Here is a 19,713-nt window from a genome sequence, read left to right as displayed (position 1 = left end):
CTGACATGAAAAATTCATTACACTCATTGCAATTCATTATTAATCCTGAAATATTTGTCATGAATTATTAACTGTCACTAGAGGAGACATGTCAAGCTCTCCTCCTAGCTCTCACATTGGCTGAGTGTCACACTAAGCTGATTATGACATCTCTCTTAGTATCCCTGTTCTCCTGAAACATTGTTACCAAGCAAAATCAGAGGAAGGGGGGGGACCAAGGACACACACCACTAAACCCACTCGATTGTTCAGCTGTAGAGAGAAGAACTTGCAATCAAAGACTACCAAAATAACATCTCTGTTGGATGTTTGCCCTTCAAGAACATCTATGAATGCTTAGAGTTAGTGGATAGTGCTGTTGAAATGTGTGCTTTAAGACCGATGGCTCATACAAAGGTTATATGCAAACATTAGCCTATGTAATTTCAATTATCAGTCTTTTAAAATCAACTTTGAAATGCAGTGAAAGAAAATGACCACTTTCAAGAACATTCTTCTAAAGATATCTGTTTTATTTAATTTTAACAGCAATACACACATATAACAAGACTAGTTACAGTTACATCAAGTAACTCCCTTTAAAAGCATTATTGTGTCACATAAATTAACCAATGTGTTTGACCTTGTCGGCAGGGCAGGAGAGAGCCTTTGCGTTGGTGTATAAAACGGTGCACTCTACTAGCCTGAAAGCAGTGGAGGGAGCCGAGTGAGTTATAGTAAGTATCATCAAGTGCTTTGCAAAGAGCATTGAGTGCCTTCACCTGAGAGGCTCACAAGTGATCATATTATTATTATTATCTCAGGGTTGGGTCATGGTTGAGTCATTCAAACAGCCAATGTGTGAGCAGTTGGTATAGGTTTGTGTATTGTAGGTAGGCGGACAAGAAAAGGGTAAAGGGAAGCATACAAGCTTACTATTGCCAGCAGCATACCACCCTGCATACCACTGCTGGCTTGCTTCTGAAGCTAAGCAGGGTTGGTCCTGGTCAGTCCCTGGATGGGAGACCAGATGCTGCTGGAAGTGGTGTTGGAGGGCCAGTAGGAGGCACTCTTTCCTCTGGTCTAAAAAAATATCCCAATGCCCCAGGGCAGTGATTGGGGACACTGCCCTGTGTAGGGTGCCGTCTTTCGGATGGGACGTTAAACGGGTGTCCTGACTCTCTGAGGTCATTAAAGATCCCATGGCACTTATCGTAAGAGTAGGGGTGTTAACCCCGGTGTCCTGGCTAAATTCCCAATCTGGCCCTCAAACCATCAAGGTCACCTAATAATCGCCAGTTTACAATTGGCTCATTCATCCCCCTCCTCTCCCCTGTAACTATTCCCCAGGTCGTTGCTGCAAATGAGAATGTGTTCTCAGTCAACTTACCTGGTAAAATAAAATAAATAAAATATAAAAACACATGGAAAAATACATTTTCTACACCCATCAGAGAAAGAACATGTTTTAAGATGTACTGTGCCATAGAAGAGAGAAACCTTCACCACAGAACATAACTCACATTTTTCTATGTTTACAATTTTCCCATTTACAATCTGCAGTGCAGGAAGATGGGGTACCACATACCTCAGAGAGAAATGTACAGTACATTTGAACCATAATGACAGGTTAGCATTTCTTGTTGTTGCATTTTGTTCAGGTAGGTGTGGCTTCTCCTTAATGTCCTTGTCTGCTGTTGAAGTTGAATTACTCCTGGCTGTGGCATTGTTCGTGGAATTGCAATTTCCTTTCCTCCAAGGTGCTCCTCAAATCACTGCTCTATTTGCACAGTATGTTGCAGCACTTAAAGAGTGTGTTAGTAGTCTCAAGATACAAGGAATCACTTTCCAAATGTGTGTTAGCAGCATAGATACTTACACATTAAGCTACATCTCACACTACATCTAAGATGCACATATATAAAACGGACAAGAGTCAGAGCACAGTAGGGATTCATATTTTCCCGAAAATCTACCAAGTTTAAATACCGGGAATAATTCATATTTATCCCGATAGTCCCGGGAAATACAGCAAAAAACGGAAGTGCATTTAAAGCGTTTAAAACCAAGATATGGTCACTATTCCAGGGTCCTCCCCAAATAAGAAGGTCGCTGTGCAACCTCATCACTTGGCTGCATGCACCAATATGTACAGATTTCAGAGAAAATTAAATATATATTCAGTAATGATATGATCTTTGATCGCCAGCGTATTTCAGCAGTAGGATATCTCGACACAGAGCGCACTCCGAGTACAGCGTTGTCGAATCATTCTAACTTTGTAATGGCAGTCAAAAGCTAAAATGCTAGATACCCTCTAACGAATGACAGATCAATTAGATTTTTCCAAATATAGGAGATGATTATGGGATACAGATAGCAGATCAGCTCATAAATAATGGGGAGATGAAGAGTGGAAATAGTTTAAATATCAAGGTAGGCGATCTTAACGGGGACCAACTCTTTAAAAAACATGAATATCTACTGCATACCGTTTGTTGATCACACAATCTCTACCAAAGCTCTCATGGGCAAGTACCAGACTGCGCAGAGAAGCTGGGGAAATGTTATAGCGGTATTTTGCCATGCATAGGTGAGACGTGACTTGATTATTATTTAATTTTTTATTTAACTAGTCAAGTCAGTTAAGAACAAATTCTTATTTACAATAACGGCCAAACCCAGACGACGCGGGGTCAATTGTACGCCGCCCAATGGGACTACCAATCATGGCTGGTTGTGATACAGCCTGGATTCGAATCAAGGACTGTAGTGACGCATCTGGCACCGCGATGCAGTGCCTTAGACTGCTGCGCCATTCGGGAGCCCCAAATAATGCAACCTATGGATTACAGAATAAAGTTAGGAATTTCATGCTATACAGGAGTCAGGATTTGACGTTTCAGTGGTATTGGGACTGGATAGGAAAATAGCCAAGGCTCTAGAATAGCCTCTGAATTGTGTCTGTGACAGAGATGCCTAGTGAATTGTGCATAGGCCTGTCAAATGTGTGCCTGTCTGAAGATTCACAATGACAGGTCAAAGAGCAGCCCAGCGAGGCACATGTTCATTTCTAGGCTATAGCCTACTGTAAGGGTTTCCTGTTGGGGTTATTAACTGCGTTCGGCTCACTTGTGCAGTCCGGCAGTGTTAATTATGCGTTCGCTTTGCATTTATGGCGACTTTGTTTGAAGTAAATATGCTAGGCTAAAAGGCTTCCATGCGACAACCTGTTTGTATTTTGTGTAATTGCATATTGTGCCAACTTTGGGGGAATAAAAAAAAAAAAAAAATCCCATTACCCATGTTAATACCTAGAGTAGGCCTACAGCTGTAGTACCTTTCATCCATGTTTTTACAGCCTTCTAAATGTACATTTATCTGCCTTGTGGTGAATAACCTTATGACTCCTAACATTCTCTTCTGAACAATCATATAAGTGAAGAGAAATTGTATGTCATTTCAACCAAAAAGTATGTGTTGACATTGAATCAATGTGGATAACTGATTGGATTTGCAAAAAGTCATCAATGTCAGGGAATTTTGTCATTTTTTTCACCCAACATTTAACCTAAATCCAATGACAAAGTGACATTTTTGGTTGATTTCACATTGAATTCCAGCCTGGTCTGATAGACTAGACATAACATAGTAGACTCAAATTAGTATGATACAGTAGTTATTTTTGGGTTCCTATGGTTGCGAATTTCCAGCAACCCAAAGCTTGTGTGTTCGAATTTCATAAAGAACAACTTTAGCATTTTAATTAATTAGCAACTTTGCAACTACTTAGCATTTTACCTAACCTTAACCCTAACCTTAACCTCTAGCCAGCCTAGCTAATTTTAGCCACCTAGCTAACGCCAGCCACAACAAAATTCGTAACATAAACCATACATTAACTAAAATATATACATATTGTACGAATTGCAATTTGTAACATATTGTACGAATTGCAATTCATAATATATCATATTAATTATAATTTGTAACATATCATATAAAATGGATGATGGAGATCCACAAATTAGTACATATCATACGAAACGTAACATATCATACTAATTGCAGTGTCCTGGATTTACGTGTACTATGTGACATCTACCCCTAAGTCCAGGTTGTGAATTCATGTTTGTTGACAATTCAACCAAATGTAAATCCAAACTAGACATTGAACTGAGGTATGTGCCCAGTGGGATGTGATATGAGTGATATCATTGGAATAAGGGAGTGCATGACACATTCTGGCTTGCATTTTTTTATGGTACAATACCTGTCTTTTTGGACCTCAAAGTGTGGTTTCAAACTGCCAGAGATGAGGTCAGTGCTAACAGCAGGTCAGAGAACAGTCAGTGATTTTACTGTCAGGAACAGAATTACGTGGACAATAGAACAATGTGGACTCAACCAGTATTTCATTACCATTGTGTCATCTCCTTTCAGCAGTAGGCTGCATCCACAGAAACCAAAGCATGTCCTGCAGACTACCTATTCTCAACAGACTATGTTCTGTTCTTTTGGAAAAAAATGATTAAACTTTCAATCATCCACACAAAGAAATATCTACTTCCACAAGATGCTTTTACGTACATCTGAAACCTTCCACCTGCATTTATAGAACAATACTACACTGATGTTTAGACTGAGCCTTTTGGTTCTGCTTACAGAGGTGACAGTAGTGGTTGAGTTATGTTTGTGGGGTCACATGGTGACTGCTGTGTGCCAGGTGACTGGTCCTAGTTGCCCTCCTGCCCAGCACAGGGCAGCGCCAAAGGCTGCGGTGCCCAGTACTGCCAGGCTGGCCTTCAGCACAGCACCAGGAGGCCTGTGGAAGTTGGCAGGGCCCATGGTGGCCAACATAGCTGCAGTCACAGTCAGGGTAAACAAGATGGACACTGCTGTGTTAATGGCCACAATCTGGCCAAATTTAGCAAAAGGCACGATGACACAGAAAAAGAGAGGGACTGTGGAGATCACGGTGGTGACAGCACTGGACACAATGGCAACTCCCACGTGGTTTACTGCATCTAGGGACCTTCTTTGCCTTTTAGCTGACAGGCTCTGAGAATGAAAAACAGATTGATATATTGAGTCTTTTCTCTTTATACATTATTTCCCTCAGGCTTATTTCATTAAATATGATGACTTTTAAAGGCCCTGTGGAGTCACAAACGTGAATTTTCCGTGTTATATAATTCCAAACTATGAGGTTGGAATAATACTGTGCAAATTATGATAATGCCCCTTTAGTGTAAGAGCAGTTTGAAAAGACGGCCTGGAATTTCAGCCTGTTTTGGAGGGATGGAGATTTTTGGCCTGCCTGGTCAGTAAATTAGTCAATAGACCAAGAAGAAACACTTCCAAACCTCTCTGACAATAACAGCACATTTTCAGTTTTCCCCTCCCTAGTCAGACCACTCCCAGACAGTCCTAGCAAAATTCTTGCTTGAGAAATTGCTATTTGCTTAGAAGCTATTGTTGTTTGTTTTCAATTAAAATTGTAATAAAATAATCACAGTGAGGTACTAAATTGTTATCTAGAAATTATTTGTAATTGAGATAAAAACGGCTGCAATGAACCTTTAAGTAAACTGAATATTGTCGAGGCAAATCCTTCATTTACATAGTTTTACTCTATTACAGTAGAATATATAGAAGACGTGAATTCAATACCTCTATGCCAGTTATAGATGATTATCAGATTCTGTGTTGTACGTACCATAGTGTGTCCTGGTGTGGCTGGTATGGTCTCCCCAGCTAGCAGGTAGCCCTCCACCAGGTGCAGGCAGTAGTCTACTGAGGAGCCCACTAGGATGGACAGAGAGATGGCCTCCACGGCCCCCAACTCCCAGCCCAGCCAGTACATGATGGCCACCACCAGACAGATGACCCCTGTATTTGGTCAGGAGATCAATGTTGCACACTGACAGACAGATGACCCCTAACCCTCCCAAGGCTAAAACCACAGAAAATACAGTATGTACAGTACAACAGTTACTGACTTCCTCTTACATTATTCCCAATAACACTTCATATCAATACTGCATCATATCTTATTATTGGAGACTTTTCTCTGCAGTCTATGCATAATGGACCTATCTGATGACAAATGTTTGATCAGCAGTGTCTTACCCAGGATGGTGAGCAGTATTGGCAGCAGCAGAAGCGGATGGGCAGTGAAAACAGACACAGCTGCCACACAGATGGCCAGGGACAGGAGCAGACTGCAGAGGGCGCTCTCGACACCTACATATAACCCACAGAGAAGGCAGTCAGTCAGCACAGGAAGGTTACATTCCCAGAAGGACTGAAATAATATTTTAGATACATAAAAATGAAACATTTATTGATTGTGCCTTAGGCATGGAACAACTGTGTCCTCCGGCCTCTCCACTTGCCTATGATTTCCATAAAGATCTGCTTCCAGTGCTCACAGGTCTGGAAACCTCTCCGTAGAGCAGAGGACTCTGGGAGAGTCGAGAGCTGCTCTTGTAGGAAGGTCTCCCATTGGAGGAAGTCTGAGTGTGTCTGGAAAGAGGATTTCCCCTTGTAGGTGGTCTTGGGAACAGACAGATAGAAAAGACATGGGCTCAGTTTCTGCCACAGATCTGGACTGGGCTACAACATTAACATTACATTAGAGGTGGTAGTATACACCACGGACAACCATTGTACTCACAGACTCAAAGGCCATGGAGAGCCAGCTTACTCTGCCACCGTGCGTCCCCACGACCCCATGGGACAGCTGGCCTGGCAGCAGGTTGGGCTCAGGGAGGGAGTGGCAGTCTGGGTTGAGTAAGGGCAGGATAGAAGAAAGCTTGTTGCCTAAGGGGGAGAGAGAGAGGGAGTACAAGAGAGAGAATACATGTAACTCATATCAAACATGGTTTATGTGTGCTGTTATATTTGTTAGACTGTGTCTGTGCAGTTGGTACCTGACGGTAGACACTGGGCTCCTCCCGGCTTCACAAGCTGTTTATTAGCACTGATAGCTTTACAGATTTGGCAGAGGTGTCCAATCTCTTGGAAGATATCAAAGTTTGGATCCAATATCACACTGCCCTTTGGAGATCATTTTAGAACAAATCAATACCACTAAAACAGTATTGATTATTGAATTACACCTTATATCGTTATTGTCATGCAGTTGGCCCCTCACCATGTCTCCAATGACGTGGTTGTCTGTGCGTTGGGTGCGGTTGACTCCAAGTATTCCAAAAACCACAAACACCATCGCACCAGTGTCAACCAGAGGACGGACTGCTGGCTTGCCACAGCCACCTCCACTACAGGGGTTAAAACCAGAAGTCTTGGACCTTTTGGTTGAGGTGGAATCTTTGAAATAAGGTACAAAACAGGAAAAAAGTAACTCCCTCACATTCATAGGCAAACATTCATAGTACATGCTTTAATTTAAACCAATGCAGAGTAGTTATGCAGTTCCCTGATGTCTTCTGACTCCAGGTGTTCTCCCTCTTACCTGTGGGGAGTGGAGTGTAGAAAGAGCCCTGTGTGGGTCCGTCAGGCCCGGAGCTGATCACACAGCCAGGTGGTTCTACACACACTCGGCTGGGATGAGGACTCAGCTTGTGCTGGGCAAAGTACAATCTCCTGGGAGGCGCAAGGAGCTCTATCAACACCTTGCCCACAAAAAGCTTGACTGATTGACCAATTCACTATTCAGCCATCATCTGTCCATCATTCCTCTTACCTGCTGTGCTGCTGCTCAGCCGATGCCACATAGAAGCTGAACTCTGACCTCCAGCCGTGGCGTGGATCACATGACTGGGAAGTGATCATCCAGCGAGGGTGGGGGTGGTACACACGGGACACACACACAGTCATGTGGGTGCTGAAGTTGCTGTGAGGTCCACTGTATGCCTGTTTAGAGAAACCAGAAGTTATACTAAGTATATGATGGAGTTGGTTATCAGAGGTGAGATATTAGATCATAACCCAGAAATAGTGTGTTTATATTTGTGGGTCTCCTAACCTGAAAGGATGGAACTTCTCCATGCCCGGCACTGAGGCTTTTCCAGGGCGATGGCACACTGCTATTCAGAGAGAAGCGGTACAGAGTGATAGAAGCACCCACATCCAGCTTAGAGACATACACTGTCAGCAGAGGCCCTGCCATGAAAGGATACAGTGAGTGGCAGCAGTAGAGAAATAGAGGCGCACATTAAAACATTGCCAGAACATTGCCACGGATATATTCATGTGGATCCTCTTTGGATATATAATACCATTTTATCCAGTACCTGTTGTGATGGAGGATATGCTTGGTGTGATTGGGCTCTGTAGAGTTGAGTTTGAAGGGCTCTGTGTATGTTGCTGAGGGTGAAACCCAGGCATGGAGGGGGTAGTATGGGTAGGGCTGTGCAGAAGATGAGGTTTCTCCATGAACAGACCTGCAGGAAATAGGACACTTCGATTCAACACTTCAAATCAAAGCCAAATGCTTGGCTGACCTTAATATCCTGATACATGCAATGGCCTGGGAGTGTTGTGAATGTGGGCACTGAACTGGAGCATGCAAATATCCGTAGGAAGAAAAATAATGTAATTGAGTCAGCTCTTATCAGGAGTCGACTGTAAATTAATATCCCAGTTTAAAATGAATTGTACCATGTCATATAAAGACATTTACAGCCAGACAGTTGCAGGACCTGGGTTTAAAGTTAATTTGGGTTTAAAGTAGTGGAATCGGTTTACTTTGCACCCATCTGGGTTCCATCACAGAGATTGATGGCGACGTCTCACCAGAGCACATGTGGCAAGAGATGCCCTGGGCACTGAGGTTGTTCCTCAGTCCCAGTAGAGTCTGGAGGTTGGTGTCTGGGCGAAATAGTAACGGGGCATGAGTAGCCGGCCGCAGGAGGCAGCAGCACCCAGCAGACAGCAGCAGGACCAGGATGTAGAGGCCTATGGGCAGCAAGACAAAGACTGGCCTGTGAGAGAGGCAGGTCAGATGGGGTAGATCACTGAGGGGAGAGGCATTAGATTCAATTGCTTTTCTGTGAGGAAGAGCAGGGATAGGCAATACAAAACGCTTTAGTTGAAAAAGGCATATGGGCATCATGAGATGTGATTCTCCCAGCCCCTGCAGACAGACAGAGCCCTTACCTAGAATGACTTTGCGTTTCTCCACGGCTGGCTCTGCCACCCAGTGCCTCAGAGCCCACTGAAGTTTAGCGCTGACCACACCTGCATTCCCCCGCCCTGGGGGTGAGAGCGAGGTCTCCACTGACAGGGACAAAATGGCTGCATCTACATCAGTGACACAGGAGCCTAGATGAGACAGGATGAGACAGAGAGGGGGGTGAATAGTGTCAGGACTCTATTACCTTTCATTCTCCTGCCATTCATTTATGCAGCTCTGTCCAGATCAGTATCTCACCTGGCTCCATCTCCACCGACAGGAGGGCCACATCTTCATCCTCATCTGACAAAGGACTGTGACTCACTGACAGTCCTGTAAGAGCTTTCCACCTTTAAGATAAAGTGCATCAGAGAGGTGCAGCTTTAGAACCTCACTTTTTTCGATAATAGGAAAACAAAATGAAAAGGCAAGCAGCACAACAGTAGGAACTCTGTTCTCTAGCAAAAAAAAGGAGGAAAGATGGTATCACACCATTTTAAACAGGTGTTTTCCTGGGGGTCAACACACTGGGTCCAGATACACAGGGCAGCGGGCATGAGGATGGACACCCAGAGCCAGCAGCAGCTGACGATGAGGGCCATGAACAGGCCAAAGTCATGCACTGCCGGAATCTGTTTGTAAGGGTAAAAGACCTCAATATCGCAATAGATTTACATTGTACTTTTCATGTTGATACATACTGTATACAGACAGTTTGACCTCACAGCTATTCATTCCCTTTGGAAGGATTATGCGATATGGACTGACAATATTTCAGAGTACCTGTGAGAAGGTGTTAGCAGCGTAGGCAGCTGCGGTGGTGAAGGAGGTGAGAAAGGTCGCTCGGCCAGCAGTTTTCACCGTGTACATCATCCTCTGCACCGGGTGGACCAAGTGGGAAGCCTGTCTGAATGTACTGATGAACACAAACACATCATCCACACCTGGAGAACAGTAAGAGGGGAAACAGAATAAAGAGTGGCATGTTACCTGTAACAAAGATGTTGTTTCTCAACCAGTTTGACCATGAGAGAAATTCTAGAGTATATTTTAATATTGTCACTAACCAATGCCAATGATCACAAAGGCTGCAACTCCATTGAGGATGCCAAGGTATCTCACCCCAAAGACCACATGGTAGAGGAAGAGAGCCACCTGGCAGCTCAGACCAATGCTAGTGAGCCCAAAGAACGTCAGGAACACTGTAGAGAGACACCAAATACACTGGGTTGGAGACCTCATGCTGCAAGTCTTGTATGTGGTATCAAAATTCTAAGAATAAGACACGTATGCTAGCTTTTATCAGATGCTATGTATGACAGCAAATTAAGTATAGGGAATGTTAGAATAACATGCATGTAATATCCAATGCAGGTGAGAGAGTGGATGGGAAATTACCTGAGAAGGAGGTGAGGACATAGACCAGTAGAGTGATGCAGCCCCCACTGATCAGCGCCAGCAACATGTCTCTGTGGAAGGTCTGTCTCACCTCATTATCAAACAGCTCTGTGCCCCCATACAACACCTTCACCTGGCTGGCATCACACAAACCCAGAGACGTTCGTAGTCAGAAAGAGGGAATGGAAGAATACTGTGTGGGTGTCATGAAAGGAGGAACTCTTTGATGTGCTTAATTACAATTGGTCTGGAAAGTGGAGACAATATTTACAAAGTCAAGTCTTGGGGGGAAATGAAAAACAACATCAGTTAATCTCAATATCGATGTCTCTTTTGTTTTTTAGAGTTTATAAGCCATAGCCCACCTGGTGGACTGCTGAGCCAGGATGTCAGCGTACTGAACTACAAAGTTCCTGAAGCGCTGCCTCTGCTCCTCAGGCCGGTCTTGGAGGGAGTAGTATGAGGGCAGCGGAGCTCCGAATTGGATCTCACTGCGCAGGAGAGAGGAGGAGAGCCGGTCAGGGGCCAGACTCTCATCCACATACCAGTAGAACTGTGGGTGGGTAATCGCTAGACTCAGAGCACCTGGGAGCAGAAACACAAGTGAAGATCAAAGTGGTAGTCACTGCCAGCTCCCTTTTGATCTTTTAATTGACCTCCCATAATAAAATGAAGGACAAGCTCGCCACTTAATCATGCAGAGCAGTGACTGTACCAGTGGAGGCTCCTCAGTGGAGGAAGGGGAGGACCATCCTCTGTGATAAATCGTAAAACATAAAAAAGTTATAATTTTTAGATAAAACTATACTAAATATAATCACGTCACCAAATAATGTATTAAAACACACTATTTTAAAATGAAGGTCTACAGTAGCCTCAACAGCACTCTCTGGGGTAGAACCATGTTGTAGCTGGAGGACAGCTCAATTCCGCCATCCTCTGGGTAGATTGACTTCAATACAAAACCTAGGAGGCTCATGGTTCTCACCCCCTTCAATAGACTTACACAGTAATTATAAAAACTTTGAGAGGACATCCTCCAACCTATCAGAGCTCTTGCAGCATGGACTGACATGTTGTCCACCCAATCAAAGGATCAGAGAATTAATCTAGTGCTGAAAGCATAAGGTACAGCTAGCTAGCACTGCAGTGGATACAATCAAATATTTTTTGTTGTTGTTGTCACATGCACCAAATACAACCTTACCGTGAAATGCTTGCGTACAAGCCCTTAACCAACAATGCAGTTCAATAAATGAAGTAAAAAATAAAATTAAAAGTTACACAATAAAATAACAATAACGAGGCTATATAAAGGGGGTACCGGTACCGAGTTAATGTGCATGTAGGTAAAGGTAAAGGGACTATGCATAAATAATGTGCAGTGAGTATCAGCGGCGTAAAAAAAAGGAGGGGGGGGGGGTCAATGTAAATAGTCCGGGTGGCCATTTGATTAATTGTTCAGCAGTCTTATGGCTTGGGGGTAGAAGATGTTAAGGAGCCTTTTGGACCTAGACTTGAAGCTTCTGTAGTGCTTGCCGTGCGGTAGCAGAGAGAACAGTCTATGGCTTGGATGACTGAAGACTGAATTTTTGTGGTTAGTAGTTGACTTAAAGAGAGAGAAAGACAATTGCGGAACAGTTTTGAACAAATATATTTCTTCCCAAAATGGAGAAGCAAGAGAGAGAAAGAAAGTGCCATTTTTCAATTTCAGTTTCACTTACTTAGCTAGCTAATGCAGCTAACGTTAGTTAGTTTTGCCTACTCAAACACCCTCCTCAGACAGAGGGATGCTATGTTAGCTAGCTGGTTATGACTATCCCAACACAACACTGGAACTCCTCCAAGTCAAGGTAAGCTTTTGGTTTGACTAATTTGTTGCCACTGGGGCCTGCCGGTGTAACTGTACACTGTAACGTTACTGCTTGATTGTAGCGGGTTAACTAACATGTTAATTCTATTAGCTATGCTGACTATGATGTTGCTTTATCTAATATGGAGACAACTATTTAGGCTGTGTGTAGCGGTTATGATATGGTTTGGCTTGGAAAGGTGTTTTTGCCTGGTCACATACAGCTTATGTGTTGTGCATTAAAGTCCACAAGCAAAGGGACAAGGTGAGAGGAGGAGAGCGCATAGATGCGTGAAGGAATACAACGTGGCTGCTATGAAAGTGAACTATCTTTACACATGATCAGGGGTGTATTTATTGTGCCGAAAAACGTTTCTTAAAAGGAAGCAAACGGAACAAAACAGACCTGAATTTGTCCAATAGAAACTCTTGTTTGCAACTGTTGGACTAATGATTACACCCTACTGTATATCAGCTCGACCTGTGTGCATCTACGTTGTAAACTTTCATTCATAGGCTAGGTTGTAGCAACCTCATGATGGATATAGGGAAAAGTAGAATATCATGTAGTAGATTAAACCTACTGCTGTTACATTGAACTGGGTGAATGGACTATGAATGACAATATTCCAATATGCTGTAATAGAAATAAGGCCATACTCATGAAGAAAAAAAATGTCTTTGCTGATCTTAAACGGCACTGATCGCCACTGGACTGTACCTACAGTAATGCCAAGTTTAATGAACCTCAGACTCACCATGGATGTCAGCCAGGTCAGGTCCCATGCCATCATAGTAGATCCTGCCTCCCCGTTCACTGGGGAAGAGGTAGGAGAGGAGGGAGCTTGGAGGGGAGCAGTAGGAGGGGCCCAGGGGCAGGTCTCTCAGGACCTCCAGAGGCTTCCAACAGAACTGCTGGAACTGGGGGTGCTGCATGAGCAGGTGCTCTATGTGGTGGATGGTGCGGAGACGCTCTGGGGTGAAGATGTTGTTGTCCCCCCCACCCTGAGCTACAAACACCAGCTCCATCCTCCACAAGGCTTGGCTCTGCAGGTATGAGTAGTTGGGAGCAAACCTGCGCATCCTAGTGTGAGATCTCTCACTGTCTCTGAACCCCTCTTCCCCTTTGAACTCATGACTCTCAGGTTTTCCTAAGTTAGTTGTATTTTTATCCTCCTCTCTTATCTTTGCTTTACCAGCCCTTGCCTCTCTATGCATCTCAGTCTTTTGCTGACTCAGGGCAACTCCTCTCTGTTGCATAACTACTCTTTTGAACGTGTGGTTTTTCAGAGATTTCGAATTCAGCCCTCCATGTGATGTCCAGTTGGATGCTTCATCTCCCTGCCTACCCAGTCTGTCCAACAGCAGCTCCTGTAGAGCAGTGAAGTCATAGTGGTCCACGTCACGCCTGCGTCTGTCCCAGGACCCCAACTGAGTCTTTATGGCAATGGTGAGTGCATCAAACCGCTCAGCGGAGAAGTGGCTGTGAACCTCAAAGGCACTGTAGGAAAGGTCTATGTCCAATGGGGGGCAGTATAGGAACATGTAGGCAGAGAGGGCACAGGGAAGAAAGACTCCAATTCCCAGGACCACCCCACTCACCCAGGGCTGTGTGTAGACCCAGCCCACCGCCCCCCACACTATGCTGCCTCCAGTGGTGCTGCTCCCCCCATTAATCTGTGTATCTGACTCCCCATCTTCCTCATCCTGCTCCTCTTCCTCCTCAGCATCCCAGCTGCTCTGGAATAACAACGGCTCGTCTTCTAAGTCCATGGCAGCACCTGTCAAACACACAGAGTACTTCATCATCACTCACTCTCCTAATGTAAATCCTCTTCTGTCCTTGGACATGAAAACATAGACCTAAACTATAGGTGATTTACAGAGCAAACATAATAGTGGTTTCAGGATATTCTGCAGTATACAACCAGCAAGGGCACAACAATTAAATATGTCCCTCAACAGCCAAGACACACAGGGTTCCTATTCAGCTCACAGAAAAGTAAAGGGGAGAATTTAGGAAGAAGATGGACCTTGTCTCAACGGCCCAAAGCAGTGTATGGTCTGCTAAGCCCCCAGTTAAGATGCTGAATTGTGGCTCGGGGCTTAGAGAGAGTACTGGCTGCAATTTGATTCCTCTCACCCCTTCCTTCAGTGTGTGCGAAAACCATCTCCCCTTGAGTGCTCGGTGGTGTCCTTGTCCATATCAGCAGTCGACTTGGGTTCGGCTGATCTGCAGCAAATTAAATCATCTCACTTGTCTAATTACTGACAGGGGAGAGAGGTGTGGAATGTAAGAGAGAGGTGTGGAATATGATAGGTGTTTTATGCCTGGTGATAGACAGCTTCTGCCTGATCGTGTCAAACTATTGTTCCTTCCTCTTCACACTCCGCTGCAACACAAGATAATGCAGTGACTTGGTATTCAAGTGGAAATAGTCGTGTTAAAGGAAAATTGGCAAGTCATCTACTATCTTTAGAATAGAGCTCAAGGGTCATCTAGGTGGGGCAAGGAAGGCCAAAAGAGCGGGAGCATAATCTCCACATCTGTCTTCAGCCTGGGTCTTGAATATTTACATTTCCGATAAAGTAAGTGTGTTTGGATCGACTGTTCATTGGGTGGTTAAGGAAACCTATGGCCATTGATCAAGAACCAAGATAGGCATTATGATAATTTGTGTAATTAGCTGTTATCAGCCGTAGTAGGCAATCTATTCAGATTTGCAGCTGCAATTGCACATAGCCACAAATACACTATATTCAAGGGGATCACCATGACAATGGACTCCTGAGTGGTGCAGCAGTCTAAGGCACTGCATCTCAATGCAAGAGGCGTCACTACAGTCCCTGGTTCGAATCCAGGCGGTATCACATCCGGCCGCGATTGGGAGTCCCATACGGCGGCGCACAATTGGCCCAGCATCGTCCGGTTTGGCTGGGGTAGGCCGTCATTGTAAATAAGAATTTGTTCTTAACTGACACCGATGTTCACGTTCACTGAGAGAACAGAGCAGTTGAACATCTGTCTGCACTGGGAAAACATCTGGGTCTGCAACCCCTTCAGAGGACAAATTTATTAGACACAAGATCAGTCCGTTGGGAGGGGAGAAGAAGAGGGTAAAGAAGAGAGAGGAAGGGCGAGAGAGAGAGGGGGGAGGGGAATGGAGGACCTTAGGCTGCAACAGTCACCCATCAACAAATGATGATCTCCTGTGTGATAAAAGGCAGCTTTGTGCTGTTTGATATTCAAGGCAGTCTAAATCTGCTAGCTCTGTACATTTCCATAACTGCCATGTTTGTTTCCACATCTCTGGAATTGCTGATCAGTTGTCGTGAGACACCATGCTGGCCCCTCATACTTACACCACTCATCAAAGACTGTTATGCTATTAAAGCAACGTTGTGCATTTCATGTTAATGGTCGTTTGCTGGTTGAGTGCACCGTTACACAGACATAGTGTAAAGCAGGCCCTCCCTAGCTCCCTCCACCAACAGGCAGATTACTGCCATGCCTCCTACAATAATCTGTCTCTGACAGGCTCCTGGGACACATCATTTCCCCCTGTTAATGAATTCAGCTGCACCGCTTTGCCAACCATACGATATCTAATGTACATTAATTATGAGAGAAGCCTCAACTGCAGGGTAACGCTCCCAGTGCTGAACCGAGAATGAGGAATGTGTTGACAAGCTGAGAGAATCGTTCAACTTTTCTATTTATTCTCAGTGCTTGAGAGCGGAGGGAGTCAATTTAGACTGTGCAGGTGGGGAATAAAAATAGAAGGGAACTTGGTGAAGACTGGCTTTATGGACAACAAAAGCATTCTCCCATTTGTTTCAATCAGCATGATTCGGGAACTCTTTATCCTTATAGTCTTACTCACTCCTTGGTCTGACATTTAGTTTCAGCCCCATATTGTAGAGCTGCTGTCCAGCAGAATTTATAGGTTATTTTCAACTACAGATTTTCCACAGCAAAAATAAATTAATTTGATGAGGTTGAGAATTTTTTACATTATTGACAATGCTGTGATATACCAATTGCCCATATACAACTAATCAAAAAGAAATGTGTTCTGTCCTTGAGCTGTTCTTGTCTATTAATGTGATGTATTATGTCATGTTTTATGTTTGTGTGAACCTCAGGAAGAGTAGCTGCTGCTTTAGCAACAGCTAATGGGGATCCTAATAAAATACAAAAATACCAACTCATATCCTTATGTGAATAAACTTTCTAAAGAACTCAAGATTGAACTGTTCCACAGACCGAATGCTAGCTTTTTGGGTAGACTTTGGAGTGTGAAGCACCAAAGACCAGAGTTGAATGCCAGTTGGTGACTATTGCAGTTGTGTGGCAGTGTGCTGTTTTCTTGGTACTGTGCAAACTGTGTTAGTCTCATGTGGACCTGATGTGATACTATAAACACAACCAGCATGCCATCCAACTAACTAACAGGCGTATAAAGCTTTTCTTTCTTACTTTCTGGGTATGTTCTGTGTGTGTGTGTGTGTGTGTGTGTGTGTGTGTGTGTGTGTGTGTGTGTGTGTGTGTGTGTGTGTGTACAAGCATATCGAAAGGTGGGGGTAAGGGGGGTACATAGCCTTCCTTACTGACAATAGCTAAAAATAGTACACTCCCCTCTGCTTTCCTTCCTCCCCTCCCTCCCTCTTGTTTCATCCTCCCTCCATCTCATCCAATATGGATTTCACACTGTTTCTCCTGCCCCACAGATTGAGCATGGTGTAATTTCACAGAGCATGCAACACCATTTAATACAGGGACATTCATCTCAGCCCAGCACTCCAGAAAACAGACATTGCTTATGTATGAGCACTGAGTATCACTACAGGAGCATCACTGAGGGTGATGCCTCTATTCTTCACATATCCCCAGGATATAAAGGTTCAGCACGGTGCAAGTATTAAGACCTCACGCTCTCACGCTCTCATGCTCCTTTTGCACCTAATGATAGTAATTAGTTTGATATTTGCATACATGGATGACCCCCTCAACAAATACAGGTACTGTAAACCTGAAGTTGAAAGCTCACTATTGCTGCTACACTTGCGTGAGAGATGGTGGGCGATTGCAAAATACAGAATGATTGCCTTGAGATCTACAGGGCAATTTCCTTCAATCTAAGAATTCAAATGCAATACCATGTGAAGTTTGACAACAGACGAAATCAATGCAATCTTTGTCTGGTCCTGGGTTTCTTCAGGGGTCTCTGAAAGTTCTCTATCCACCTGAGAGCTCAATTTACTGCAGCTGTGCTACTCAGAAGCTGCAGACAGAGTTGACCTTTTGCTGCCACCTATTGACTATGTTATTTGGCTTAGTAAATGAGAGAATGACAGGATAATGCCATGCTCAGTTGTTGTTGTTGTGGTGTGTAGTTAATTATTTAAGCATCTCTAATATCTAAACAAAATATACATTTAGTGTATGGCAGAGCTGGGTAATCTTACCTGAGCTTGATGAGTAGAGGTATGAACTGATGGGATGTGCAGCCTATGGGGTCCTCTTCTGAGGATGCAAACCTATGCTGAACAATTTCATTTCAAACTTGTTCTCCAAATGCTCTCTTAATTTTCTCTGTTGATCCGTTTTATTTTCATAGTACTCTAGCTGCACGAGGGAGAGCGACTGCACCTCAGCACAGCCTCTCCTACACAAGATTTATGAGATCTTTAATTTGCTTAATAAGTCTTGTCTATCATCATTTTTTGTTTTCTCCCTTTCTCCCTTTTCTCTTGCTCTCTTCCCTCCCTCCTCTGTGCCTGGTTGTCCAGGCGACGGAGTCAGTGAGAGTATCAGTTCTTTCACTCTCCCAGCAGCTCCTCTCTCTCAATGCTTTGTTCAGGCTCCACTCTTGACTGACTCACCAAGGGGAGAGGAGGGGAGGAGAGCACAGCCCTGAGCATCAAGGAGACTATGTCTGACAGGGATAAATCTCATCACAACCTAACAGGTAAAGCAGAAAAAGGACGGACTCTGATTCAAGCTCTATTTGTCAGGAAACACGTGCCTAAAATGAAGGTTTTGCCAGGAGACTGCAGCAGAGTCCCCCTCTAGTTTGAAGAGGATTTTGTTGGTATAGTCTGGCTGAGGCTCTGTGAGGAGGAAAGGGGTAGGAGGGGGGTAGTAGAGGAGGTAGACCAGAGTAACTGGATACAGTGGAAGATGAGGTGTAGGCCATATCATTTCCACCCCAGGAATCTGAGCCCTTTAAACATCTCTTATTGTTTTGCTCCCCAATTCCCTGCTGCATTCACATTTATAGAATTTTTCAACGCTCTCAGAGCTATCATAATTTTTTTATATTTTTTTAATTGAACCTTTATTTAACCAGGCAAGTCAGTTAAGAACAAATTCTTATTTACAATGACGGCCTACCCCGGCCAAACTCTCCCCTAACCCGGATGATGCTGACCATCCCTATGGGACTCCCAGTTGTGATACAGCCCGGGATTGAACCATGGTCTGTAGTGACGCCTCTAGCAGTGCCTTAGACCGCTGCGTCACTCGGAGCTTATTCAACATGAAATTACATTTGTGATTGCGGTTATTTGAGTAGGCTGCTATTATTCAATAATATGATCAGATAGGGCTGCTTGCTGTCACATCACTTTTCTTTATTACGATACAGTGATGGTTTTACATATTCTCTCCACTGTTTACTCAACTGATTGTGCCCATTTGTCCATGTACCGATACACTACACTGGGTGTAGACCTACACTACCGTTCAAAAGTTTGGGGCCACTTAGAAATGTCCTTGTTTTTGAAAGAAAAGCTAACTTTTTGTTCATTAAAATAACATCAAATTGAGCAGAAATACAGTGTAGACAATGTTAATGTTGTAAATGACTATTGTAGCTGGAAACGGCAGATTTTTTATGGAATATCTACATAGGCGTACAGAGGCCCATTATCAGCAACCATATCACTCGTGTGTTCCAATGGCACGTTGTGTTAGCTAATCCAAATGTATCATTTTAAAACCCTTTTACAATTATGTTAGCCCAGCTGAAAACAGTTGTGCTGATTAAAGAAGCAACAAAACTGTCCCTCTTTAGACTAGTTGAGTATCTGGAGCATCAGCATTTGTGGGTTCGATTACAGGCTCAAAATGGCCAGAAACAAAGAACTTTCTTCTGAAACTCATCAGTCTATTCTTGTTCTGAGCAATGAAGGCTATTCCATACAAGAAATTGCCAAGAATCTGAAGATCTCGTACAACGCTGTGTACTACTCCCTTCACAGAGCATTGCAAACTGGCTCTAACCAGAATAGAAAGAGGAGGGAGATGGGAGGACCCGGTGCACAACTGAGCAAGAGG

General features: G+C 43.9%; 1 protein-coding gene across 2 annotated transcripts; it reads right to left on the bottom strand.

Moving 5' to 3' along the window:
• Window positions 1-491: 491 nt before the first annotated feature.
• Window positions 492-18,246, bottom strand: LOC129826291 (protein dispatched homolog 3-like). Of its 2 annotated transcripts, none has more exons than XM_055886851.1 (21): window positions 17,841-18,246; window positions 13,130-14,152; window positions 10,885-11,104; window positions 10,520-10,656; window positions 10,189-10,323; window positions 9,905-10,065; window positions 9,614-9,753; window positions 9,380-9,471; window positions 9,106-9,270; window positions 8,695-8,904; window positions 8,241-8,390; window positions 7,973-8,109; window positions 7,691-7,860; window positions 7,460-7,590; window positions 7,139-7,314; window positions 6,915-7,041; window positions 6,659-6,804; window positions 6,378-6,537; window positions 6,112-6,225; window positions 5,699-5,871; window positions 492-5,040 (listed from the first exon to the last, which is right to left on the bottom strand). In XM_055886851.1, the coding sequence occupies exons 2-21, from the start codon at window positions 14,142-14,144 to the stop codon at window positions 4,681-4,683; spliced, it is 4,119 nt and encodes a 1,372-aa protein (XP_055742826.1). In that variant the 5' UTR covers window positions 14,145-14,152; window positions 17,841-18,246; the 3' UTR covers window positions 492-4,680. The 2 variants fall into 2 exon arrangements, with proteins under 2 accessions (XP_055742826.1, XP_055742827.1); XM_055886852.1 differs by having other exon boundaries at window positions 8,743-8,904; window positions 17,841-18,245.
• Window positions 18,247-19,713: the final 1,467 nt, after the last annotated feature.

The sequence above is a fragment of the Salvelinus fontinalis genome, chromosome 28 (assembly GCF_029448725.1).
Source record: "Salvelinus fontinalis isolate EN_2023a chromosome 28, ASM2944872v1, whole genome shotgun sequence".
NCBI lineage: Eukaryota > Metazoa > Chordata > Actinopteri > Salmoniformes > Salmonidae > Salvelinus > Salvelinus fontinalis.
Note: the sequence above shows the minus strand (reverse complement) of the source record. Positions and strands in the feature narration are given on the sequence as shown.

What these genes read in the sequence shown, in the direction of transcription:
- LOC129826291 (XM_055886851.1), bottom strand. Translation starts at nt 14,144, where the DNA reads ATGGACTTAGAAGACGAGCCGTTGTTATTCCAGAGCAGCTGGGATGCT. An exon ending in TGACCTGGCTGACATCCATG is followed by an intron (nt 11,105 to 13,129) that starts GTGAGTCTGAGG and finishes TTCTGCTCCCAG; the next exon opens with GTGCTCTGAGTCTAGCGATT. An exon ending in GATCTTTATGGAAATCATAG is followed by an intron (nt 6,226 to 6,377) that starts GCAAGTGGAGAG and finishes GGTTATATGTAG; the next exon opens with GTGTCGAGAGCGCCCTCTGC.